We start from the raw sequence: 27,261 nt of genomic DNA, 5'->3' as shown, positions 1-27,261 counted from the left end.
GAATTATCCAAACAGATGGTTCAGAGCCTTGTGTTTGCTCACTTTGCTCTAGAAAATCCTTGACTGGGGTTTGGAACATCTGTGCTGGGGTGTGGAATCAATTAACTTCCACTGTCTTGCAGCTGTGTCAAAACCACACTTAGGGATGGTTTAGCTTTGCTCTGTTTTTACTTTTTTTTAAATCTATCTGACCATGGACAGCATTTAATACGTAAAATTGTCTGTGACCAGAAAACAGAATCATTAAAATTAATGAATCAGCCTATTCAGTGAGGACGGGCTTTCATAAAGTGGTTTTGTTTTCTTGAAATCATGCTAAACAATGCTTTAAAGAAATTGATTGTTCTTAAAACTTGAATCATACACTGTAGAAGCCTCACTTAAATTTCAAGTAAATGTACACATGGTAGTGCCAGGTCTGCAGCCCTTTGTGGAGGGCACAAGGAACTAATGAATGTCCCTAGGACCTCTCAAGGCACAGATAAAAGTGTGGGAACAAACCATCCCCAGGGGCAGTGACACATACATCCCTGTTTTTACCACCCTGAGCAAAAGTAGTCAAACCTGTTCTGCTCATCAGCCAAAACCAGCACAGTATGAAAGGCAGCTTTAGATATTCCACATTGTTTTGTTTATATTTTTCTTCTTTTTATTCCATGTCCCTCCTCTTTTTTTGATTCAGACACCTGCAAGCCAGCAAAGCTTTCTTCTTGCCCTAAGTAACAGCAGAATGTTTGTGTTTACGTTTTGTTTTTGAAATGTGGTTGAGAGGAGCAGAGCAGGATTCTCCTGTTGTAAACAATGAGCACACAAATGACAGGGCAGAGGATCACTGGGAGCAGGAGCCTTGGAGCATAACCACTGGCTCCTGCAGAGGTAGAAAAATAGGAAGGCAAAAGGGGGCCAGGGCAGAAAGTCTCAGTATGACTTTCATTATCTGAGCGAGGTCCTGTAGCCTTGTTTTATTTAAAAATACTTCCTTGCCTTTTATCTATCTTCACTTGTGCTGCAAGTGAAGCTTTTTCTGCTCCAAAATGGCAAGCAGATTGCAGTGGAGCTTGTCCAAGGCTTTCACATCTGGCCTCTCTGAGTGACAACTGAGGGCTTGTTCCCACTGGCTTCTTTGAAGATCTCAGCTGGAACGGTTCTCTCACAAACTCTCTGGCTGCCAGATGGTGTCAGTGACTTACAGAGTTACCACAAGGCCTGGGGAGAGGACCATGGCTTTGATTTTGGAAATACAGGTCATGATCTGTGCCCAATGCCTGCCCGGCTCCAGCTGTGACATTATGTAATGCAGCTCATGCTCGTGGTCATACCCACAGAGCCGTGGTGGGTCTTCAGCAGGAGGATTGCCAGAGGGAGTTACTGATAGCACTTGGGGACTGGGGAGAACACCTGGATACATAGGATTGTCCAGGAAAAGATGATTGCAGTTAGTTAAAAATAGTGTTAGCTCACATGAATTGGCCAATTTCATTTCTTTCTACTTCATTGGAATAAAAGTAGAGAGAAAATCCTTTACATGAACCCCACTGAGCTCATATTAAATGGCATAAAGTAATGAATAAGGTATCCGGTGAGTTTATAGTAAGTATATTGTAGAAATATGAATGAATTACACTGAAGCCACACTTAGCAAGATACACTGTATTTTAACTACATTGCAAATTGACCTCTAGGACCTGCGGCCCCTGCCTTGAAACAGCAAAGACATTTCTGGTGTTCTTTGTGAAATGAGCAGCTGTGGTGATCCGGATGGCGAGGAGCCAGGGGGGCTGCCCGGAGACAGCCTCGAGCGTGCTCTTGGCCACTTGGTGAGGAGAGCCAGCGTGCCTAAACTTGTGCCCTGGATAATAATGCCCTGAGTTGCTGCTGTGCCACGTCCCAGGCTGGCAGGAGCCAGGTGTTATAAACGGAGCCTGGACTTTTTTGGGTGGAATAAAAGTCTGCTCGTTTATTTAAAAAGAAAACCAGGAGCGGAGACTTGAGATAAGCCCGAGTCCCACTCGGCAACCCAGAAAAGAACAACAGTGTGACGCACAGGGCGTTCCTTCGGACTCAGGTTCCTCAGGAAGACCCCCAGGGACTGAGCCCCGGGGCAGTTTTATAGTCCCTCTGATGTTATGATTGGTGCAGCTCCGATCCTCCCTCGGGTGGCTCGTTGCCAGGGTCCTCATTGGCGTTCAGCTCCGTCAGTCTCTGGGGCATCGAGTGATTGGTTTGCCCCTTAACCAGTAATTCCTCAAGATGTTTACATCATAAACCATTAAGTCATCTTAAGAACATTCCAGAACGTTCCCCTCTTTTCTATAGACCCACCACTCTTCCCCCATTGGTGTCACCATCTAGCGATCACATAGCAGCAACTATTAACTTACTAACTGTATATAACAAGTAACTATTAACTTCTTTTTAACAAAAAAACCCTTTTAACTATTTATTACACAGGGGTTTGCTTGGCACGGCCCTGCAGGGCACAGGAGTCAGCCAGAGGGGAGCCAGGCCTGTGGGCAGCCACAGGGCTAGCGGGGCTCTGCGCCCGCTGCTGCTGGAGCCCGACTGCTCCGTGCTCCCCAGGCGCTTGGCGAGCGTGTGGCACCCAGCACGCAGGGCAGGGCTGTCACATCCCCTGCGTGGCCCCTGCCCGTGTTCCTCGGGTCTGTGTTCTGTGCTGGGAGCTGCTGCTCGTGCTGCTGGTGGCTCTGGCCCGAGGGAGCCCAGCAGCAGTGACAGCAGACACCGATTCTGTGCAATCAGGGCCGACACTCCTCACAACCCCCCCATCTCTGCGCTTGAAACCGACTGGAGGACAATGCTGTTGCCCTTTGCTTGTTTCTTGAAGTAAACCAGACTTAGTTCAAGCTCAGGGATGAGTTTTCCTGAAAGCCAGTTATAATTTCATTTATCTCTGCCTTCCACCTGTGTCAATGTTTTGTTGCATATGAATTTGTACAGATTTTGCTCAACACAACTGTGTGTGGTAGGTGAAGTGTGGTTTTTTTGCTTCAAAATTGAATACTGTAGTAGAGGACTGCAGCAGTGGAGTAACTTCACTTAATTATGAGTGTTTGATCTGCTGTGCACAAGATTAAGACTCACTCATCTGCTGCCACTGAAATAATTGCCTGTTTTCTTTTTGGCATGTGAACAAATACATGAAAATAAGACAATCTCCATCTACTTAAAAATATTCCAAATTCCTTGCAAACAGTCTTCAAGCAGATCTCTCTCCCCTCCTGCCTCTTTCTTCCCTCCCTCCTGTCCTTTTGTAGTCCTTCTTACTGGCCTACTCAAACATAAATCAGGTCCCCATGTTTTAGCTCGATTTCACTTGTCTGGATTATTCATTGCTCCCCACGTTTTTTAGATGCAGAATGTTTCCTCTCACTGAGGAGCATTTAAAGAAAGGGGAGAGGAAATGCTTCTGGAGTTTCACTGAGCTCATGACAAATCTTGAAAATATATTCTCTGTATAAGCCACCGGCAGTAGATCTACTTTTTCTAGTTTAAAAAGGCACCTTAGCTAAGTTTTTTTCCTTGCTTTCTGCTGCCTCTGCTACACTCCCGTTTCTTCTAGCCAGTGATTCTGAATCTGAGTAATACCCACACTTCATTAGGCTACTGTAGACTCTGAAATATATTGGAGGTATGTGACCCTCTCATGAAGAACTAAACCACTGTCAGATTGAAATGTGCCTGCTGGAAAATTGAATGACTCTTGTCTGACCAACTGTATTCCTTCTCTGATCTGTAAATTTCAACTAGAAGTCAAAAATTGGTGTAAAATTATGTAGAGAGATGTGATACACATGTATCTAGAGCCATAAATAGCTACCTGTGGATCTAAGTGTTCTATAATATAAACAGATAAATATTCATCTATGACACCCATAATATGCATAGATATAATCTGCATGTATTTAGAGTTATTTAGTTACTTTTAAATTATACATAGAATTGGTTGCTAAGTATTTTGGTGTTTGTATCATTCTTACATTAACCTTTCTCCACAAAAGTTAAGTACATGTACATGTTTAAATGCAGTATTATTATTTCCCTATTTTTTTCATATATCGGTCATCATGCTGGAATCTCAGTACCACTCAGATAATGACCTTCACTAGAAAAAGAGAGTAGTTCTTAATTTTTCTTCTGATTCTCACCTTTTTTCATAGGGTTTTTTTTTTTTTAACTCATCACACTATAAGAAACAGATAACATTGCTTTAAAAAAGAAACCTGTAAATTTGAGTTTCTCCAGCAATTCCAGCACTACTATCTTGTGGAGATTACTCAGTAAAACAAGTTTTACTGGTAATGACCCATGTATTAATTCTCATTATTATAAGAATTAGCGTGTAAACATGCAAAAACTGGAAATGCTTTGGTTTGGCTGGATCTGATAATTATAGGTGAGGCTTCCCCATCCTATTTGCAAATGAAAGAACTTTTAAAATTCTGGACTTTTTTGGTCATAGGTTTGGTTTCAACAAAGGAAGACATCTTGAGAGAAAATACTTTGTAATGAAAAGAATCAACCAGTTGTGGTTTGAAAGCTGTGCTTGGAAATAAAATCGTGACCACGATGATGTGATCTGCCCGAGGATTTTACCCAGCAATGCTGAATGAGGATGATGGATGTGTCACCTCCTGGACACCTGCTCTGCTCATTTGGGATATTTTTGTAGCCCAGGTTGCAGAGATACCCATCCTCTTTTATACAGTGTCTGCCACTGAGCTACAGGACAAGCACTGACATTAATTACACTGATCGCTTAGGCTTGTGCAGACTCAAGGTTTCTCCTTTAACTAAATTTTGATAGTTTTATATTTCACATTATTTTCTTCTTGAAGTCACTGGAGTGAACAGTACTGTCATGTAGTTTAGTTGCATTCCTCATGTTTTCAGTAATTAGCCCCATTTCCATACCCTAAATATAGGGTAGAAGAATATAGAAGACCCAAGTCTTCTCTTGCAAACAGGCTAAAACAGCTCCTAAGGGAGGCATTTCAGAGCATGGCTATACAAAATGTGTTTTAGAAAACAAACACAGTGCAGTGCCCAGAAATAATTTTTGCTTGGCTTTGAGCTGAATGTTTGATACCCCCTCCAAAGCTTAATGTTGCAGCTTCCTATTCTTCTACACCCTCAAATATGGGTAAACATTTCCAAAAAAATAAAACACAGATATTAATTGGTTCCAGACTATTAATTAGCTGAGGCCCAGGTGAGGACACTCTTGAAGAGTGAAGAGGGGATGCTGTAGCAGGAGGGAAATGCCCAGGGCAGGTGATTTCTGAGCGCTGACATTGGAGCAATAACCCCTCTCAAAAGTGCTGTGAGGCTGGCTGTGGCTGCTCCTGTCACGAGCACCCATTCCCCTCCTGGTCTGAGCTGTTCCCTCCCATTTCCAGTGAGGCTCCACTGGCCTCTGTGGCTGTGGCAGTGCTCTGATGCCCACCGCAGCTGGCTCTGCTGCTCCCAGAGGCACACATCTACAGAGCCCTTCACCATGGGAGGGGCTGTGGGGGTTCTTTGGAAATGAAATACAATGCTCCTGTGCCGAGATGCCAGATATTCCCCATTTTCAGTAACTTCGTGCCTGCTGTTCCCATGGAAACAAGAGGGAGCTCTGCACACACATGGTCCTGCTTGCAAGTAGCTGTGGATTGTCAAGGAAGATCTGTGATGCACCAGGCAGCTGAAGGGTTTGGGTTTAGTTTTCCTATGAAAATGCTAGCTTTGAGCTGAATACAAGAATTTTTGGACTGTACCCCAAGTCTTGCCTGTAACTTCTCACCTTAAAGTTTGTACATTCTATAATTTGTGAATGTCTAATACTCTGTTCTCATGATTTTTCCAAATTCAGAGATCACCATAAATAGCTGTTGCATGTCCCTGAATCACAGTCCTGTGTCAGGTATCAGTCTGCCCTAGAGGTAATGAAAATCCTGAAGCTCTTCAGTGCAGGGCTGGCTCATTTAGTTTAGAACTCACTTGTTTGAGTATTCCACAAAAAGCAGACCTTTCCAACAGAGCGGGTATGAGATAAGAAATAGCAGAGCAGGAGGCAGATGAACAGAGAAACTCAAGAAAGCAGTGAGAGGAAGCCCAGTGTCCTGCCTTGCTGGGCAGTGGTGCCAGAACTGCAGGTAAACACAGAGGAGAAGAGAGGATGTTGTGGGTCGTGGTCAGATGCAGGTGATAATTCAGAAAAGAAAGGTAAATTGATCAGCCCATCTCCACACAGAAGACAAAGGTCAGAAAGGGGAAAAATTACAGGCTTTGGAAGATCCTACTTTTGTGGCCAGTTGGCTATTGCATCTTTCTCTAAATATTTTCAAACATAGTAAAAAACAGAAAGCAAACAAACAAACAAACTGCAAATCTAATTGGAAAAAGAAGGCAAACCCGTTAAACTATACCTTTTCGGTTGTTTGATAAATACTGTTAAGACTAAAGAAAGTAAAAGTTCTTTCCTTTTTAGGATTTTGAGCTGAACAACGAGCTGAAAATGAATGTGTTAAATTTGCTGGAGGAAGTTTTGAGAGACCCTGACCTTCTCCCCCAAGAAAGGAAAGCTACTGCAAACATACTGAGGTAAATGCATTTGTAATTATTTCCCATGTTAACTGCAGTACAGAGTGAGATAGCTGGGGGACTGGCTATCCTAGAATTCACAGGGTTGGGTTTTCCTCCAGAGTATTGAGTTTTGAATGATTGCTCGGTGTTTTATGAGCCATAAAACAGAGCCTGTTTTAAGTTTCATTCATAAAAAATACCTGTACTGGAAAACTTTGCTGCAGAACAGCTGACAGCCATGAGTTCAGCCTTCAAGTATGAGTGAAAACAGCCCTGTCTACAAAGTGTGAATATTTTATAGCCACTGATTTTCATGTAAATCATTCTACATTACTGAGGAGCAGTAAAAATTTAAAGACTAAGCACTGATTAAATGAATTAGTTGAAACGTTTGAAGACTGAAGAGTGATTAAAGTAAAACATCAGGAAAACACAGATAAATCTATGGTGTGCTTTGTTAACATTTCAGTAAGTATTCTGCAGGTAAGCCAATAAGGGTGCAATAGTGTATGCCTGCATTTTCTAAGACCATTTGACAGATTTACCAACAGATACGTGGAAAAAAAAGTGTCTGAAAAGTTGTTCACTTGTGAGGACAAGCATGAAACAAAAGATAAGAAACACAGATAAGTTCTGATTAAAAGCACCTTTCTTTTTACATAAATAAAAATAGTCCTCCTTTTAATAATACTGTGTGTGCTGCTATTGCAAGTGAAAATAATAAGTTTGTTTTATGTGTTTCTTTGGAAGAAACAGCAAGTCAAGAGAGCAAGAAGGATGAGGATGATATGGGTTTTGATAATATGTGTGACAGCAAAGGTTCTACTCACAGTGGGAAAAATTACCTTAAAACTTTCAGCTTCTTAAGAAAATGTTTGAAAACAAGCCTGGGTTGGCTGTTCCTGGCAGAGTACAGGGATGGATTTATAGGCCTTCACCATACAAGTTGGTCAACAATTTCCTGTACCCAGTTTCAAAATAGTCAATTTCCACTAGCAGTTGCATCAGAAAATGGACCTTTGTATTTATGTGTAGACTATGAATTGTCTCTGTTTGTATCCTTTCACTGCTGTTCTAGGAAATGGTTGTTACTGTTTATCCTCTCTTCCCTCCTAGAACTGATTACTGAGTACCTGAGCACACTGTCTGATACACCAGTGAATACAGTTCATCACATACTTCCTTTTTTCCGAATTTTCAAAAATTCAGACTGCATTTTTGACCGTTCTCTGAAATTTCATGCTCTATTTCTTTTGCAAAGAAAAAAATGGAAAAAAAGCTTTTTCTTTTAGCCTTGGCTAAAAAATCCTTTATTGCTTTTCAAGACTGGCAGTGCTGCTAAATATACATGGATGCTGGACAACTTGATGTGAAATATTTCAATCCTACTTCAATGTGAATTAAATTTCAATACAATTATTCCCCTTTCACTTGGAAGGGGGAGGTGTTCAGATCACCTCAGGGAAATGTGTGGTAATTAAGAGTGATTTCCAGAGTTTAACAAAGCACTGTGATTACTCCTGGAGACACAGGCTCTCAGCAAGGCTATATGGTCAACTGGGTGAAGGGAATTACAGGATCTAAGGAATAATCTGCTGTTGTTGGCGTGTAACTTTATCTGTGATAGTGACACAGGAGTGCCCGTTCCTTTATTCTTCCACAGTCCTTAAGTTTTAGTGCACATTATTAAAATAGAAATATTTGTAAGCTTTAAAAAACTCTGATGGACTTCCTGGTCTAAGTAGGGACCTGCTCTCCTGTGGAGACTGTGAGCACTCAGTCCTGGCACCATCTCAGGTCCTGGGACATCCAGGGGTCCCTCTGCTCCTCCAGCTCCTCAGTATGGTGGTGGGTTCAGAGGCAGAACTAGCTGTTCTTTGGCAACTTAACTTTGCAATATTCAGAATATAAATGGGGGAGTAGTTTCTGTCAGGGGATTTAGCTGTTCTGGCAGGTTGAAAACATCCTTGTACAGTTCTGGAACTGATTTCATGGAGGATGAGAAACGAGCATTGTCGGGAGAGATGACATTGACCTGCCTGAGTCCTGTCTGATGGCACAACTGCACGAACCCAGAGGGCAAACAGGTTTCCAGTGCCAGAGGGAAAAAGGCTTTTTCTACATTACCACTAAAAACGAAAGTGCTGCACGTGGTGCAAGAGGAGGATGTGATGGCACGGGGTTTGTTCTGTGCCCCCACGCTGCCGTGGCTGGTTCAGTAGGTCAGGCCAAGCACTGAACCTGTTCTGCCCCAGACTGGGAGAGCTCTCGCTGTTTCTTGTCTTCAGAGATCACTGTTTACTGCAGGGGGGAACCACGTTGCTGCTGACCCAGAAGTGCTCAGCTTCGGGCCAAGGTTGCACTGAGCCACCCTGAGGATGCTCCATGTCCTGCAGTGTCCTCCCTGCAGCATCGATCCCTTTTCTGCATCACAGTGGGGATTCTCTGTCGTGTCAGGTTACAGTCAATGTTCCGAGTGTTGAGAGAGGGCCTGCACTGTAAAAATAGTTTCCTGAGCTCCTTCAGCCATCCATAGGCTCTGACAGCCATTATGAAGGGTTTGCATTACTAAAGAACCCTGTGGTGGGACCCTGTGTTTACCTGAAGCACCAAACCACAAAACAAAGTGCAGTCAGGGAATGCAGCATTCCTGCCACAGCCGATCCCTGCCATGGAGGAGATCCTCTCCACCAAAATTCTCTGAATTTAGGCACCCTGGCTTTTCCTCCATGGACGGTGACAGAACACAGGCAGGGACTTGCTGTGAATCCCCCCAGATGTCCTAAAGGCACTCTTGCAGAATGTGCAGAGGTGCTCCCAGGCTTTGTGTTCCTCTCTTGGTTCCTGTTCAGTGTCTGGCTTGGAGAAAAGGTGCTCAGCCTGTGCCCTGCTCCTTGGAGAGATGTCGTCTTTCTAGTTTTCTTCTGAATTGAGACCTTTCATCTAATACTGCATAGAGGGGAAATATAAATTACCTGGAACTGAAAGGCTTTTTTTGCTGTTGTTAGAAACCAATTTGTTTGAAGATTTCTGACAGCATGCTTTTTGTAAGAAAGCACAGATCTGTCATAACTAGAAGTTTTGACGAAACTTCATTCAAAAGGTTTCTCTGGGACAGGCTGAAAATGGGAAGAAGGAATAATCCAGCTGATGTGCCCTTCATAAAAATAGTCACTCACCCACTTGCTAAGTGAGCGCTATAAAGTAGGCTTTTTTTTGTTGTTCTGCAGAGGTGCTTGCTGCAGGCATTTTATCTAAAACATTTATTCTATCAGAATTCTGGGCTGCCTGTCAGCTGTCACTGTGGGCCTTGGCTTCCCCACATCTCAGTTTTTGTAGTGTACTCTTGAGTCTGAAAGGTTGACAAATGCAGAATGGGCTTAGGACAAGCAGTTCTTGTCAAAAATTCAATTTTAAACATTTGTGAAAGAAAATTCATGCTTTCTGAGGCTTAACATTGGTATTTTTTATGTCTCCTTGAAGGGTATTGCGTAAAAATATGTCTTTTTATAAGCTGCCCCAGCCTTTGCATGCATGTCCATGTATGTGCATAGACTTTCCTTGGAAAATCCATCCCTTTGTCAGCAGAGATCAGAGGAGCAGGAAAGGTTGGTTTGTGTTCCAAAGATACATCATGGTCAGTTCTGGGAAAGGCTCTGTTTAGAATATGAATGACAAGGAAAATGTTGATGGGAGATGCTGAGCTGCTTCATGCCTTGAGTCATCAAACAAAGCAGCTGGTACTTCTTGCATGATGGGATTTCTGTTGTGTGGACTGACAGGGTTTCTCTTCAGGGTAAAAAAGCTTTTTATAATTCAGAATCTGTTCTGAAAGCTAGGCAAACCTATCAATGTATGTTTTGCTTGAATTTTTATCAGCCTTATTGACTAACCTCTGAAATCTAGATAAAATTAAATTGATAATGAAGCAGGAAGGTATAAATTCAGACTGAACAGCAGTGAATAAATTTGATAGATAACTCTATATGGGGAAAAAAAGGTTCTTTAAAGAAACAGCTCTTCTTCAGACTAAACATAGATGAAATCCAGGGATATGCAGATGTCAAAATGTGATGGATGAACAATTTTTCTGCCTTGTATGATCTCACCAAACAACACATTTCAGGCTCTCTACCTTGCACTAGCTTTTAAGTATTTTTTATATGCCTTATGTACCACAGAGGAAGGAGGAGACACATGTAGAAATTTTCAAATAGAAAATTATTTTAATATTTTGGGTTGGTCAAGCATGAAGAATAGTGAGAGAGAGAGAGAGAGAGAGAATCTTGGTGATTCTAAGAATTAGAAAGATAATTCTGTTATATTTTCTTCATTTCAGAAGGTGCTGGAGGTGTCACCCCGTTGAGTCCTCCCTGAGGGTGACACTGCCCAGGAGAGCCCCTCTGTGCCTTTGCTTTCTCTTGTGACTCTTTTCACAAGGATCTGCTTCTTCCCAGCTCACAGGAGCTCTCCAGGGAGTGCAGTGGGAGCTGTCCAAGCAGGACTGGTCAGCCCAGTGAGTGTCCCCAGTCCTCTGTTGAACCTGGGTGTCCCAAAAGTGACAACAGCACAGACTGAAGTGGAAGATGCTATTGATGCTATTGAAAAAAATACCATTATCCAGGCTAGAGATCTGTCCTCTGCACACTTCATTGTAGAATATTTCTGGATACCAGAAAAGTTGGTTTTGTTTTCTTTCATGAGATCACTGTGGTAGAGAAAAAGCATCCGTTTAGAAGGAGGGATTGAATGGGGCGGGGGGACAGGGCCTGTGTGGTTTTCATTGCTAGAGGTTCTTGTCACAGGATGAACACCACCTTCCTGAGGCACCCAGGCATGAGGTACAGCACAAAATAAGCTGCTCTGCAGGACAGATTGCCAGGCTATTTAAGGGACTGAGGCTGCACTCTGTTATTATCTGGCCAAGAAGCTTAGGGATCTCCTGGAGAGGTAGACACGCCTTGCCTGTCAGACACAAGGTGCTTCAAGCCCTCATGAATTAAAAAGAAAGGTGTTTTGTGTGGATGTGGAAGGCTGCAAATGAAGGAGGCTTCTGAGATCCTGTCTGTGTGTATCTGCATTTGATTTTAGCCTAGCCCTCAGTTTGGCAAACCAAGAGGAAACAGCAGCAGCCCCCAGCAGAAGAACCTGGTGTGCTGGGCATAAAACCCTTCTGCACACCCACCTGGTGCAAACTCATGTCTCATGCCAGAGCTGAGGTCTCCAGGCAAAGTGACACTTTCCCCTTATGGCTTTCCCTGGTGCATGCAGAGTCTGCCCTGCAGAGTGCACTGGTAGGGAACTGGAGGGACCTGTTGCTGTGGGTGTCCTTCTGAAGTCATCAGCAGGACCTTGGGAAGGGTCACCTGAACTGTCCTGGGGAATTCAGCTGAGCAGGACCCTCTGCAGAGAGCCTGACCCAGGGCCCACCTGTACCTGCACCTTCATCCCGATGTTAAACTAAACCTCCCCGGAAGGGAATCTGCCCAGCAACTTCTGGGCACATTGTTGTGTCCTTTCAGATGGCCTTTTACATTCTGACTTAGCTACTTCTCCCTAAATCTTCTCACTCCTGTATTACATAAATCCGGTGTTTTCACGGTTTCTTTGAGTCTGTGTTTTCCAAATGAAGGGGTAAGATCTTGTAATTATGTGCAAGTATGCTGCATCACGGTAGATGGTGTTCAATCAATACTTACTTTCGCCTGGTTAATTTTTGACCCATTACTCTGAAATTACTATAATAATCACAGGTTTTCTGTAGCAGAATTGGAAACACTCATTAACACTTTTATTACTGAAAGAAAATCATGTCCTTGCTACAAGTAAAAGCTGCAGCTCGCTGTCCATTTCCACACTCTGAGCTCAGTGTGGGACACTGAACAGGACAGTTTCCAGGATTCATTAGCTGAGAGATATTAGACCTCCATGGAAATATTTTACCTTACATGTCTCTGATGCTGTAACGGTTTATACACTTTTACTTAAAGAAAGACATGAGTTTTTAGGTAACAGATTTTTTTTATCTCCTCAATTGCAGTTTTAGGATTTATTTGAGATAAACCATTTTGCTGATCTATGATAAGGTTTTCCCATAACCATGGACAATTTTATTTATATAGGAGGTTTTGTTATTTTATTTTTCAGGACTCTTTCTCAGGATGATCAAGATGATAACCATTTGAAAATAGAGGATATCATTCAGATGGTAAGTTCATCTTGAGAGTTAAACATCAATACTCCTATAGAAATGTTGTGGGTTTTCATCAATAAAATGTAACACAACTGCAACGTGTTAAGTATTTCTGACAGATACACTGTTCTTTTATACCAAGAATGTCCATTTCAGTTTAGAGATTGTAAGAATTTGAAGGCCATATCAAAAATGAACTTGTCAAAACTTCAGTATTTGGACATAAATCTCAAGATTTTAAAAAGGGGAAAGATATTAATAGATATGAAATTATAAGTGCAAAATATGCGGAGTTTAATTAACCTACATTCATACTCCTGAGCTGGTGTGTGCTTGTACCTCTGTGAGTTTCCAGCCTGGTGTTTGTGTCGTTTGCAGTTGTTATTAATTCTTATTTCTCCTTATCCTGAAGTTAATTGCAGCCCCGTGTTGAAGGTTGCCAGGCAGCTGCTCATGCCCTGTGGCACACAGAGAGACCCCTCAGTGTTCTCCTTGCTTTTGCAGCCAGACTGCCCCAAGCCCGAGTGCTTTGAGACGCTGTCGGCCATGGAGCTGGCGGAGCAGATCACCCTGCTGGACCACGTCGTGTTCCGCAGCATCCCCTACGAGTGAGTGTCCCCTGGGGGGACGGGCCACCGGCCGGGCAGCACCGGCCCCGGGCTCTGCTCCTGAGGAAAGGGCGTCGCACATAAAAGCATCGTGTGGTGTAAATAGGGTCACGGTGCGGGAAATTAGGATGGGGTGATGGGGCACAGGGGATTAAGAGAAAAATAAGTCTTCTGTACAATATTTACCGTTTCAGACAGCATTAAAAATGGTATAGCGAGATGCTGGAATTAGTGTAAAGCTGTGTTATTAACTTCCAGCAAATTGAGGTATCCTTGAAATCTGCTTAGGCTGTGGTTACAGACAGACTCTCTGCTGTGTTTATGAAGATCTTGTTGGCTTTTTTCTCTCCCATCAATGTCTAGAGAGTTCCTTGGGCAGGGCTGGATGAAAGTGGATAAAAATGAGAGAACGCCCTATATCATGAAAACTAGTCAACATTTTAATGATGTAAGTACTCTCAAATACAGATTTGCTTTCTAGGAACCCCATGGACTGTCTCTGACCTCTGGAACAAAAATACTGGGTTTTGTTGCAGTGTGATGTAATGTGTTATCTAGTAGTGACTTTATGTTGCAGCCTTTTTGTAATTAACCATTTAAATCAAAGCAGATGAAGATTCTTGTTTCCAGTAATTGGTACTCAGCATTTCAGTGGCAATTTAAGAGAAGAACATTTTAAACTGTAGCACATTGCCTTTCAGCCTACTGAAGAAACTGCATTTTCTCCAGACAAATATAACACCAGTTCTGTGTAATGAATGTCCTTTGGATCCCTAAACATGTCTTTGCTCTCTATTATTTTCCTTGATTTGTACTGAGAGACTTCCCAATCAGGGAGTCTCTGATGGCTTTATCATTAGTTTATCACTGATGGCTTGGAGACCTTCCCATTGCATCCCCAACCCTTCACTGCTGTCGCCATCCCCTCCACCTGCCTCAAGCTCTGTTTTCAGTGTTCCCTGGGTTTATCAAGAGCCATCATTTCCATCCTGCGCTGGTTGGGGGTTGTTCTGCCTTGTCCCTTAATTAGTGACATGTTAGAAGGGATCGTGCTTCGCTTCCCTGAGCCCCTGCCTCTCCCCGTGGCCAGATGAGCAACCTGGTGGCCTCGCAGATCATGAGCTACGCCGATGTCCCCTCGCGGGCCAGCGCCATCGAGAAGTGGGTGGCGGTGGCCGACATCTGCCGCTGCCTGCACAACTACAACGGCGTGCTGGAGATCACCTCGGCCCTCAACAGGAGTGCCATCTACAGGCTCAAGAAAACCTGGGCAAAGGTGTCCAAACAGGTGAGAAGGACACGGCCATGGGCGGGGGGGGTCCCGGTTCCATCTGTAACCGTGTCCAGGGGTTGAGACGGGATCCCTCCTGTAAATATTTCTGCTTTTCCACCGCGTGGAACTGGCATCTCCTGTCCAGGTCTTTTGTAGTTAGTTTTTTTATCTGTGGGAACAAACTGTTTTCAACATAATTGGCAAGTGTCAAAGACTATTGGGCCTGACGTGCTGAAATGTTCAAGTAAACTAAATTTAGGCATTTTTTGATAGACACATCTGGGTGGTTACAAGCTATGGTTAAAGTCTGGCCAGCTGCCTAAAATAGGAACTGCCTGTGCAGAAAGCCTGAAAGAAGGTCAGAACCTCTCAAATTCATGAGTTTTTTTCTTCCCAGTAGGGGATGGTTGAGAAAAAGTCTTCTTTCTCATTAAGGAGCTCAAGTTCAGGTGCAGTGAACACCTCTCTTTAACCCTTACCTGGCTGCTGAGAATGTCAGCAGAAGCTGTGAGAATGACTGCCAGCCTCAAAAGAAAAACACTCACATGAAAAAAAGGCCTGTTGGGATGAAGATAATCCAGTCTTTTATGTTCTGTGTTCTAAATGGTTCAGAGAAATAAAATTAAAATACATTCTGACTGTACACCTTCTCCAGTCAGCTTTTTCTCAGCTGCTTCGTAGCTGCTGCTATGTTATTCTATTTAAAAATCTGTTAAAAATCCTTTAAATACAAACTGTTGTGAGTTTACCTCCAAAAAGTGTTATGGATAGAATTATTTTGATTTTTAAACTTCTCAATTAAAAAAGAAAAAACCAAACCCACAGCAGATTGATGTTGTGGCACAGTCCTGTGGCACCTATTGGGAATGCAATCTGGGTTTTTCATCAGCCTGCTTCTTAGAAGAAAGTGACTCTGTCTGCCTACAGCTCTCTCTTAATTGGAAATTCAGTTTCAAATACGATGAATTTCTTATCATTCTCTACACTCAAGTCTCAAGTCAGTAGCAAAAACAGTCTGAAAATCAAATTTATTTCACTTAAGAAGGAACCAGGGTCTGATGATGGCCACTGAAAGTGATTTGTGTAAGACATGAATGTATTCTCATTTACATACTCAGCTTTTACCTGGAACTTGGAGGCAAAATCAGCTCAGTGCAAGCTCCAAGGCAAGGAACAGCCCTTGCTGTCACCAACTTCAGTAAATGCAGCTGAGGACCCTCAGCAACATGTAGGATCTGTTATATTCTTGTGTGCACAGCAAACTGAATTCCTGACCATTAATTTAATAAACCTGCGGGTTTTCCTCCATTTGCAGGGTAATAATATTAGCATAAATACAGGTTCTGTGTATCACTCATAGGAAAATCTTTAAAGCTGCCTAATCTCCATTTTCAGAAAGACAGGAGGAACTGCAGTAAAGCTTAATTCTTAATGCCTGTTTTGCTACTCCTGAAAATGGGGTGGGGATGATAAGTGAATGACACCTTTGCTACAGTCTAATTCCAGTCATTTACGTGCACCAGCAATGACATTTGTAATGCATTTTCTTTCTAGACAAAAGCTCTCATGGACAAGCTTCAGAAGACTGTGTCATCTGAAGGAAGGTTTAAAAACCTGAGAGAAATGCTCAAAAAGTATGCCTCCCTACAGTATACAACTGTGTTTTGTTATAAGAAGTGGATAGTTCATGTTAAAGATTAATTGCATTTGATTAAGCTTTAATAATTAATAACTTTCTTGCCTAATAACCTTTTAAAATCTAGGTTGGTTCTATTTGGCATTATTGTTTTGCTGAATATGCTGTGATTTAATACCCCTGGTGGATAAACATAGTAGCTCCAGAGAATTACTGAAACAAATGAAACTATTTTTCTGTGTGAACATTCCCTGTTGGGGTTTTATGTACACTGATAAACTTTTTCAATAACTGTAAAGTCAGCTTTATAAATTAAAGATTTATGGAAAACAGGATTGTTCTAGTTAAGTTTAGGGCTTGGGACTAAGCTTGTGTCAGGTCACAGACCCATTCATATGACAATAAACTATGTTTCTGACAATAAATTATGAGAGGAACATAGGGACAGGACAAAGGCTCAGGGACATTTCTTCTCCTCTGGCCTCCCAGCCTGCTGGAAAACAGCCTGTTTCTTTTATGCAGCAGTCCTTGAATATTGTTTTCTTTAATTGATTTGCCAGATTGCATTTGACATTCTGTAATTTTGGTATCCAGGATATTCCGTGTCAAGTGTTCTGCAATTTATGTGCTGATTCCAGCTGTATAAAAACCTGGATTTTTCTGAGTTTTGTAATTGGAAGCAGGCTTTTCAGAATCGAATGGCACAACTACTTCAAGTGATCTTGAGAGAAGCTGACAACTGAACAGCCAGAATAATTAATGGTATATTTAAAAATTGCCATTAATATTAGATATTGGGCAGAATGCATTCAATTTGTCACAGGCAGAGCAAACACAACTCTAGCAGAGGCAGAGGAGCTGTTTGTCCTGGAAAGGAATGCAACCCATTGCTTAGAAGTGGGCAAAGTAATAAAGAGTTTGTGTGAGTTAGAAAAAAATGCATTTGCAAAATGTAGCTACAGGAAAATAATCTGATTTGTTGATTTACAGCTGTAACCCACCTGCTGTTCCCTACCTTGGGATGTACCTGACTGACCTGGCATTTATTGAGGAAGGAACACCCAACTTCACTGAGGAAGGCCTTGTCAATTTTTCCAAAATGAGAATGGTAATTTTCAATTTCTTACATGCTTCACCAACAGGTGTTTAATTGCGTGTGTTAATTATTGATTTCATTGTAACTCCACTGAATGTAACTTCGGGGAAGGTGTTTTGGTGGTGTGCAAGAGAGGCAGTGCTTGGAGAGCAATTCCTTGAGGCAGTCTTCTATCACCACCTTCTGGCAGGCTGGGTATTTTCACAGGCTGAATTTGTCCCCAGTTTACTTTCTGAGAAATGACAGCAAAAGCAGCTGCCTGAAGCTCGTGAAGGAGCAACAAAAAGCTTTCCTAAATAACCAGAATTACAGGAATGCAGTGATTAAGCAGGAAGCAGTAATCACAATGTTCTTTTCAAAGTGTGCCCTGGTCTATCTGAAGAGCACTTTTAAGTTGATGCTTCTCTCACTGCCATGTAATGCTGTTTTGTAACAGCTCCTCAGAGGGAGGCATGGAAATTTCTCCTCTCATTTCAGCTTAATGCCCATCTTAGGGCTACACTCTGCAGCAGTCACTCGAGGGAAAGAGCAGGGAGGTTTCATTATGGGAAGGGGAGAGCCAGGGTGGTTCACTTGGGGCTGACTGAGGAATAAATGTTTGACTTGGGAAAGTGAAGTCCTTGGGAGCTGTTGGAAGATGACCTCTACCCTTCCCTTCCATCCTCCCAAGCTAAATGGAATAATTTGGTGCAAAATTATGGCTTTGTGTGGCTTAGCTGGAGTCAAACTGGTTGCACTTACATACCCGTGTTCTTTTGAAAGATCTCACATATTATCAGGGAAATACGGCAGTTCCAGCAGTCCTCCTACCGCATCGAGCACCAGCAGAAGGTAAGGCTCCTGCCTGCTACTGAAATCAGCAGTGTGGCAGCAATTACCTGTGAGGCACAGCTGTCATTGAAAGCTAAAATTGGTGTTTTCTGCTCCCACGCATGGAGGAGAGGACAGACGGACACAGAGACGGGTCTTTGGGGCGGTGAGACCCTCACCCTGCAGGGGCTCTTTGTTTGATGCCTTCTAAAGAAGCTTTTTGCTCCTTTGGAAGGTCCCTGGGGATTTGCAGCCCACGAGAGTGTGAGGGGTTCAGAGGGAGGTGTGTTCTCCCTGCCCTGAGACCGTGCACTGAGGGTCAGGAGGTGCCCCGAGCACCTGCTGAGGCATCCTGCAATTCCTTTCCCCTTCGTCCTTGGGAGTGATGCAACTGTGACCAAAGCCGGTCTGTGCCTTCAGAGAAGGTTCATCTCAGACTCCAGACGAGCAGCTTGGGTTGAGGTAACCTGGCAAAGGATTTGCCCTTTCCTAAGAGGAGTTAATCCTAATGAATTCCCAGAGTGCTGCAGCTCCATCTTTATGCCAGCAGCATTCTAAGGAGCTGTGTGGTTTCTCAAGAAAACAACACGAGGGGATCTCGAGATCCAAAATGTGCTGAAAGGGAAAGGAAGGCTGGGAGGTTCCTATGGCAGTTCCGTGCAGTCTGTCCATCCATGTTTCCCCATCCAGGTCACTCACTACCTGCTGGACAAGACCCTGATCATCGACGAGGACACCTTGTATGAGCTGTCCCTGAAGATCGAGCCCCGGCTCCCCGCCTGACGTGCCCGCCCCGCTGCAGACAGCTCTGGGACAGTGAACAGAACCATGCATGCCACCTCCTATAGACAGCAAGATGAATTCTGAGAAGAATGCCAGCTCTCTTGTCCAGCAAGAGATACAGAGTCTCACAGCCTTTCCCTCTCAGGAAACACAAATGAGTGTTGGAGGTGAAAGACAAAGACTCTTCCTACCCAGCTTAAGCAATTTCTGCTTTGCAAAGATCATGTTTCGCATTAGGGATCATGATTTAATGGGAAACAGGAGACTTTCCTGTGAACAGGCACTCATTGCAGCCATCTCACATGAGAAATTAAGGGTACAGATTTAAATGGTGGTAATATATTCAGGTGTATTAGGATAAATAAGCAAAGTGAGGTGGCTGGGTTGATGGCTAACTATGTGTTCACTGAGGCAGTAATGGCTGTGGTGTTCTCATATTGTGGTAATTTCATTCAAAAATCAGGATTTTAGCAGTCATCTACTACTTTGGAGTGATACTGACAGCATCTAGTAACTTCAGATCTGCAGTTGTTTGAAACACCCGCTGTACATTTAATGCTACTCTTTATAAAACATTCTCTTCTTTCAGTGTCTCGCCAGCCTTTTCTAAGGTGACTGATTGTATCTGTAAAAATGATTTGTAAATATATTTTTCATCAGTGAGAGTATTTACAGCATGGAGAGCAAATGGACTGGTGGAATAGTTGTAAATAGTTGCCAGCTGGGAAGGTGAGGGATCAGGAGGGGTGGTGCAGAGGAGGGTGAGTGACGTTGCACACAGCCCTGGAAGAGGCACTTTATTTTCCTGCGCCTCCTGCAGCTTCTCTGACAAGTCAGGCTACAGAGCACTTTCTGGACACACTGTGGAGAGAAATACATGTCTGCCTGGCAGCAGGCGGTGATCAGCAGTGAACACTCGGAGCTGGAGTGACAGTTTTGTTCTGCGTGGAATCGGTGGTTTGAAAAATGTGTATCTTTTTGTTGTTGTTCAGCCATTTGGCACTGACTTAGCTCTAAAATTGAACCTGTCAGTGGCAAACATTGAATGCCAGCAAACACAAACTATATATTTTTATCTGAGCTAGTAATTATCACGTGCATATGTTTGAGAAAACGTGCTATTTGTAAATGTTTTCAGAGCCTCTGCTTTTGTGATGTACCAGGTAGATAGATGTCATTTCTACAGTAGTTGGTACTTGTATTTTCCTCATCAAGAGTGGCCTGTCGTAGCTGCATGGGAAGTTAGCTCAAATGCTATAAAGGACATCATAGCATAAAACACAGGTGTTATCACTGTTGAAAATAAAAATTGGCTGGAAAAGTGTCCTTACTTTTCCAATGATATTCAGCCAGTTGAAGAAATAGGGCTATATCACCGTATACCTCCCTTAAATCCTCTCAGGGAGAAAGGTGTTTAAAACAGATTGTGACTGAGGCCTATTCGATCTGACATATCTTACACAGTCATGATGCTTCTTAACGCTGGCGATGAAAAATGGACCTGCCTGGCTTGTGGTTTTTGTCTTTATTTGCACTTTAATTACACTGCTGGCCCAGCCCAGAGCTGCACAATGAGTTCCATTCGTTCTGTCTGAGTGTGACTGCCAGCACTTACAAATGTACCTTAGCAGCTGTAAGTTTCATTAAGGTCCTTCTCCACAAGGACCATCTCCTTGTAAATAACTGCATGGGGAAGTGTCCCTGATACTGGAAAATTCCTCCATTAGAAAAGCAGACAGCAAGGGAGATGGAAATGCTAGGAACACTTTAAATAGTTCTGGCTAATGATTGCTGTAGAAATGTTACTTATAGAAGCTTTTTATTGTAAAAAATGTGTTTATTTCTTTTGACTAATGATTGACAAGAAGCTGATTGCATCCCAGTGCATGATATGAGGAGAGAAAAAAAAGAGCATGGTTTATTTGGACCACAAAACCAACTGTGTGTTTACTGTAAAGCAGTTACCAGGCAGTAGTTTCATAAAACACTTCGAAGTCATGGAGCAACAGGGAAAATGTGGTCCAAAAAGTGATTTCTTAAGTTGGTTTTATTGTTTCTTTGTTAACAAAGAAAATGTCTAACAGCTGTCAGTGTCAATGGGCATCTGTGTTATACGCTATAAAGTGCTGCTTTATCTGCCTGTACCCATTTAACCAAATCTCCTTCATGTTCTTAGGGTTACAGGGTACAAATCCTCATCGTGCTCCTGTCACAGTTCATTGTTCTGTGCTCCACACGTGTGTGTTGGTCAGAGCACTCGATGCATTTCAGCGCTGGCTCACAGCGCTGTGCTGTGCTCATGTGACGAGAGGAGGGGGGCAGATGGGCCTTTCCAAAGGGGCTGAGCACCCAGAGCTTGAAATCAGTGGGAATGTGGTAGTTCAGCCCCTTTGGGGAAGCACATCCTGCTCGTATGCCAAAGGTTGCCTCTTGTCCCAGTGGCCAGTTTAGGTCAGAATCAGGAGAGTTGCATGCTTGATCTGTGTTTGTAGCAACAGCAGCAGCAGCAACAAAATTTGTTAAAAATTACTATGGTCACAGTGATGTTTGACTTGCTGATGGCTAACGTTGATGTTTTTGCTTGGGGATACAATGCTTTTGTTAAAGCACAGGAAGAAGTGAGGATGCACCTTGTTGCCCACAACCCTCGCCAGGGCTGCAGCCCCGTGACGGCAGCTGGCAGCAGCTGTTGTGCAGCACACACAGCCAGTGCTGGGCTGTGGGCTGAGTGCTTCTGAGTGCCTCTGCTACAGCCCTGCTGCATGTTTGGGCTGTGGCAATAGTCAGTAGGCAGCAGCAACCTGCTTTGTGTGAGGCTTTGCCTAGTTCCAGTATGACCAGCTTAGCCCAGTGGTGTCCCTGTGTGGCCACAGGGGTCTGGAGCTCCTCGCTCCCTGTGCCACCCCACCACAGCCGCATCACGTAGAGATGATAGAGATATCATCATCACACACCCACTCTTGGCCTCTGGTGTTTCAGGGAGCACGGCTCCCAGTGAGGACTCTGTCACTGGGGTCTTGCTGTCTTTTAGGATCTTGTCTCTCGCTGCTTTCACGCCGCGGGAGCATCACAGACTCACTTTCCTGCAAAGGGAGCCGGAGGAGCCCCGCGAGTGAGGATTCCCTGGACAGAGAAGGGCCGAAGCGCCTGTCCACTTGCCTTCTGAGCCCCCAGGCTGCCTGCAGCGAGGGCTGCTCCGTGCGCGGGCGGCCGGGCCGCTGGCGGCGATGGGGATAACGCGTTTCACCCGCTGCTCTGCGGCGGGCGCGCTGCCAGCCACGCCCGCGGGCCCCGCAGGACCTTGTACTGCAAAAGTAGCAGCCCAGCTGTGACCGTGGTGCCCCGGGACCCTGGGCAGCAGCACAGACACGGCCCCTTCAGCGACCGAGAGCGCTCGTCACACGCTGACACAGGGTTAGAGTTGCCTTCACCCCAGCCTTCACCCCCAGCCCTCCCCCTGAACCCAGCAGTTGTTGTTAGTGACCGAGCCCTGAGTACTCATCCTCTAGATGAAAACCTAGACCTGTAGAATTCACAGTGGCAGTGTGTGTTCGTTCTGTCCCTTTCCTCTGGCTAGTCCTGTGACACACAGACACGTAGCTTCATGGTGAGAGGTGATACCTGGCGCTGATCACCCTGATTTTGGAGTAAGGAGGAGGTCCCCGTCCTCTTTCTGCTTTCCTAGCTTTTAATACTGATTATTGTTCTGTAGGATAAAAAGGAACTTAATTATTTTAATTATTTATTAACTTAAACCATGTTGATTTTTATTTCAGGACATGTTAATTATCCCAAATTTTCCTTCATGTTTATAATTTATTTTAAGGGTTTTCAAAAACACTGTTTTATTTGTATCAATATTCAGTCTTTCCTCCTTTCACTCTTAGCAACAATATTAAACCTTGATGATTTAAAACTCTCACCCATAGAGACATTTTTACCCACTCATAATTTTACTCACCAAGGGCAAAACCCTTCAGACCTCATTCTTGACAGTACCTTAGGCTTCACCGAGAGCTTTTCATAAGTCTTTGGGGATCTGGCTCTCAGCTATTTGCCTGTTACAGTTTTTGCCTCCAAAGGTCAAATGTCTCTGTCTAGGATGCTTTATGTCCAAAATGCTGCTCAGTGATGGTTGTTCTGTTGTACCTTTACTCCTGAGGTAGTGTCTGAAGTTCTGTTACCTAGGGCAGTAGATGTGTGTTTATTTGACAGATGTACCTATATCAAACGTGTTACTTAGTGCACAATCCAGTTGTTTTTGCATGTATTGCAACTTCTCTTTTGACCTGAGGTTATTGCTTTGTATTGTTAGTAAGGCATACCAGGCAAGGTGTTGTGCCTGTGTGCTAATAAACATTCTTTTCTTTCCCGAGTTTCAAGAGTCCTCACTGGAGTTTATTCTTTTACCCCGTCATGAAGAATTAAATCTACTCCCTCTGAATTACCGAGTCTCTTAGAAAAGCAAGTCATGAAAGAGGAAAAAAATCGGGGAAAATTTTGGGTCCGTAGTGGGAAAGAATGGTTTAAATTACTGTGTTTTACTCTTCTTTTCCACTCATGATGCATTGCAGCTGCCATGGGCATCACTGGTCATAACTGACATTGGGTTTGGACTTCTGTCTACACATCCCTTGCTTTCTCTGGGCCGGTGTCCTGCCCTGGGTTTAAAAAACCAATAAAAGCACATGTTAAACACAGGAAAAGACAGAAACTGTCATACATGAAATCCCTATTTGTGCTTGGTCTTTGCATATTAAGTGCTTTAATTAATTAATTTTGAGTTAAATATTTTTAAATAGAATCCTAAAATTAACCCATCAGCCCAGGTACAAAAATCAAGTTCCATTATCAGTGTTTTCAATTGTTCAAAGTAGTTTATTAAGAGAGTTGCACCCTTCCCAGTTAAAAATTCCCCAGTTAAAAATCCCCAACTTATGCTCCCCTTTTCAAACTTCAAACCACCTGTACACCATGGGAGTTGTCTTTCCTGTGTTTACTGTATACTTTTGCAAGTGTTTTGAGATGTGTTGGATGTATTTTAATACTTTTTTTAGGTGTTTTTACTTGCACTTTGGTTCCAAGGCTAACTCCAAAAACCCCAGTCCTAACAGCCAGCAGCTATTTTTAGCCCCATAGCCGGTACCCTGTAGGCAAGCTCCATGGCAACCTGAATTTTAATGAAGGCATTTTAGCACCCTCATCTCAACTAATACCACTCCTCTGACAACGATGAGCCATTGGTGGACAGAGATGATCTGTCAAAGGGAAAGCACCAATCACTTTAAACCAAGGGGGCGGGCTGTGGGCGGGCTGGGGCGGAGCAAAGGCACTATAAAACAACGAGACAGCCAGAGAGAAGCTCTCTGCAGGCTAGCTGTGGTGGGTGTCGGTGCTGGGCCTTAAAAGCTTTACTCCTTTTAAGGAGCCTTTAGTAATTTTTTACTTTTGGACCAGCCAAAAGCCAGCCCAGCACTGCAAGTCTTTCTTTTTCTCTACCTGAGGTCTAGTGCTGTGTCAGCCAGAAGATCTCAGATCCCTGCGCTCCTGGGGCATAGCATCTACTGAGCCATAGGATCCCAAATTTTTATATTTTTCTAATTTCTGTAATTTTTCAATTTTTCTGTTTTCAATAAATTAATCTTTTTAAGAGTTGTCTCTTTTCTCACAGAAACCACAGTGGTTTGTAAGTAGGTTGTGTCCCTCCCTTTGTTATAGGATAACAACTCACGTGGAGGTAAAGTGACTTGCAAAATGAAGAGAAACAGTTAACAGAGGTTGGGACTACAAAACCAGGTCTCCAGCTTGTGTTACACGCTTTAATCACTGGTTACAGCTTTTCTGTGTTGAACTCAGTGATTTCATGAAAACTGAAAGATTCCTCTTAAATTTGTTTCAAGAATTAACATTTTAAACAAGTAAACAGCAATGGCACAGCAGGTCTGTGTAAGGAGGAGATACAGCAAGTGACAGAATAAAATCAGCTGCTTTTCAGTATTTTGTGACCTTGTGGTCACATCTTCTCCATTCCGTTTACATTTCTGGTAAATTACATTTCACATAAAAACTGAAATTAACTGGGAGAGGAACTTACCCTTGAAGTTGTCAGATACAGTCAATAGAAGAAGAAAAATTATAATACTTCCTAAGCAGCTCTGTTTAAAAGTGCTGCAGGATAATTTAAAGTTGTTTTCCCAACACTTTAAGCCATTCATTTTCCTTATGCCAAACAGTTAGCTGATTTACATCTTTATTCTAAGGCCATCATTGTAGGACGAGAGAATGACAGAATGGTTTGGGATGGAAGGGACAATTATGCCCCATCCAGGGCCAGCCATGCCATGAGCAGGAACACCTCCCACTGTCCCAGGCTGCTCCAAGCCCCAATGTCCAGCCTGGCCTTGGGCACTGCCAGGGATGCAGGGGCAGCCCCAGCTGCTCTGGGCACCCTGTGCCAGGGCCTGCCCACCCTGCCAGGGAACAATTCCTGCCCAAGATCCCATCCAGCCCTGCCTCTGGCACTGGGAAGCCATGCTGGAATCTCCAAATAAATCTGAGAGCACCCAACCCTCTTTAATGTTGACCATGAAGGAAGCAGAGGAAGCTCGTGGTTACAGGCTGTTCAAAATCCTCAGTTCTGTGAAGAAATTGGTCCTGACTGATAATGCAAACATAATGAATAAGAATTGTGAAGACTGAATTACGCCTTGAAAGTTACATTCCAGTGTTCTGCCTCTATTTCTGTATAACCTTAAAAGAAGTAAAATTTGAGAAGACCAGATTTTGGCTTTAAATATCCAGTTTAAAAGAGGACTGCAACAATGACTGGTATTGGTTCTAGTTCCTTGCTCCTGGATATGACTCCGTACATGGGGGTTGGTGGCAGCAGAAATCACCTCAAGTTTGCTTTCTCAGAGGTGGCACCTCCCCTGTGTGACACTCTTTGGGTCAGGTGGATGGGCGAGAAATACTCAGAATTGTTGCTAAAAGCTTCTCTTGTCTCACTCTACCCTGCCTGTAAGGTTTGTGTTTGTAGGATTGGGGACAATATATGCAAATCACATCTAGATCCTTGATATGTTTCATGTAGACCAAACCCAGCAACTTTCCCAGACAGAGAAGACACAAAGTCATACCGATGCTTCATATTCCATTTGAAATAGTAATATTTGTTTCTTCCATTTTGTTGGTTGTGAAAATTTCATATCCAATGGAAAAACCATCTGCAACAAGAGCACCTTTTTCCTTCTCTAACCATTCCTCCCGGGGTTTCCATGACAAGGAAATGCTGGGTCACCATGGTGGAAAGAGAGAAGGTGTCCAGAGGTCAAGATACCTGAATGTTTGTGAGCTGTGGTTCTCTGGTCACTACTGGTTTGAGCTCCCTGACAACCACCATCGCAGAATTGATTTATTTGTGTCTGCAATGCAGCTGGCAAAAAATGAGGGGAAAAAAAAAAATAAAAAGGACCACTTTTTGAATTTTGGAGATTCCTGCTTCTCCAAAGGGCCAGTTCCATCTTTAGGAAAACCTTTTCTCCTCCCTTCAGCCAGAAAACACATTGCTAATTATAGACAGCCTTTCCTCTACTCTGTAGTGGATGCCCTGTGAAGAGCAACTTCAATTACTTAAAATAGCTGGGTTATTTTTAAAACCTTGGTTGGGCCTTGTTGAGCTCTGTATTTAGTGGACTTGTAGTAGCACCTTGAGAAGCCTTTCTCTGGAGGAATTGCAGGTGTAGGTTGGCTGCTCTGTGCCTGCTTGTCCCCTTGGCCATGGCCAGTGTGTGCCCATGACTGACACCAAGAGCTTGATTTGCCTCCACAGCCCCTGTGGGGTGCAGGGGTTGGATGCCCCTCAAAAAGGGATTTTTCCCCATCTGAGACCTCGGTGGCTGCGCTGTGTAAGTGGATATTGAGCATTCGCAGTCACGAGGAATCCTCAGCACAAGGACAGGGTAACCCCTTGGTATCAGGTGTGTTTGCTCATGGGGTGCTGTGCCTCACTGCCTTATTCTGAATCCCAGGAATTACAGAGCCATGGAACTGGAAAACCGGGAACTGCCATTGCATCAGGGGACAGTCCAGCTTATGGTTTATAAGGATGTTGTGTCCAGTGGCTCTTTGCTGGTCTTATTTAGCAGAGCTGACTTCAGCAGCAGGAGAGACACTGATCTGTGTCCTTGCGCAGCTCCTCAGGACAAACACAGCACCCTCCAACTCCTGACTCCACACACAGAGTTTGGACGAACAGCTCAGCTCATCACTTCTGTCATG

General features: G+C 43.6%; 1 protein-coding gene across 4 annotated transcripts in view; it reads left to right on the top strand.

Moving 5' to 3' along the window:
• RASGRF2 (Ras protein specific guanine nucleotide releasing factor 2) overlaps window positions 1-23,359 on the top strand; it is a 116,847-nt gene extending 93,488 nt beyond the window's left edge. For all 4 annotated transcript variants that reach the window (XM_042023076.1, XM_042023075.1, XM_042023073.1 and 1 more), the window contains exons 19-27: window positions 6,491-6,603; window positions 12,733-12,793; window positions 13,283-13,386; window positions 13,750-13,834; window positions 14,477-14,674; window positions 16,214-16,293; window positions 17,286-17,403; window positions 18,154-18,222; window positions 18,892-23,359. In XM_042023076.1, coding sequence (XP_041879010.1) covers window positions 6,491-6,603; window positions 12,733-12,793; window positions 13,283-13,386; window positions 13,750-13,834; window positions 14,477-14,674; window positions 16,214-16,293; window positions 17,286-17,403; window positions 18,154-18,222; window positions 18,892-18,984 — 921 coding nt within the window. In that variant the 3' untranslated portion in view covers window positions 18,985-23,359. The remainder of the gene's footprint in view (window positions 1-6,490; window positions 6,604-12,732; window positions 12,794-13,282; window positions 13,387-13,749; window positions 13,835-14,476; window positions 14,675-16,213; window positions 16,294-17,285; window positions 17,404-18,153; window positions 18,223-18,891) is intronic.
• Window positions 23,360-27,261: the final 3,902 nt, after the last annotated feature.

Source organism: Corvus kubaryi, unplaced genomic scaffold (genome assembly GCF_017639235.1).
Source record: "Corvus kubaryi isolate FWS band 111438036 unplaced genomic scaffold, C.kubaryi_AGA036_p1.0 37236, whole genome shotgun sequence".
Taxonomy (NCBI): domain Eukaryota; kingdom Metazoa; phylum Chordata; class Aves; order Passeriformes; family Corvidae; genus Corvus; species Corvus kubaryi.
The sequence above is the reverse complement of the archived record's forward strand: the minus strand, read 5'-3'. Positions and strand labels throughout refer to the sequence as shown.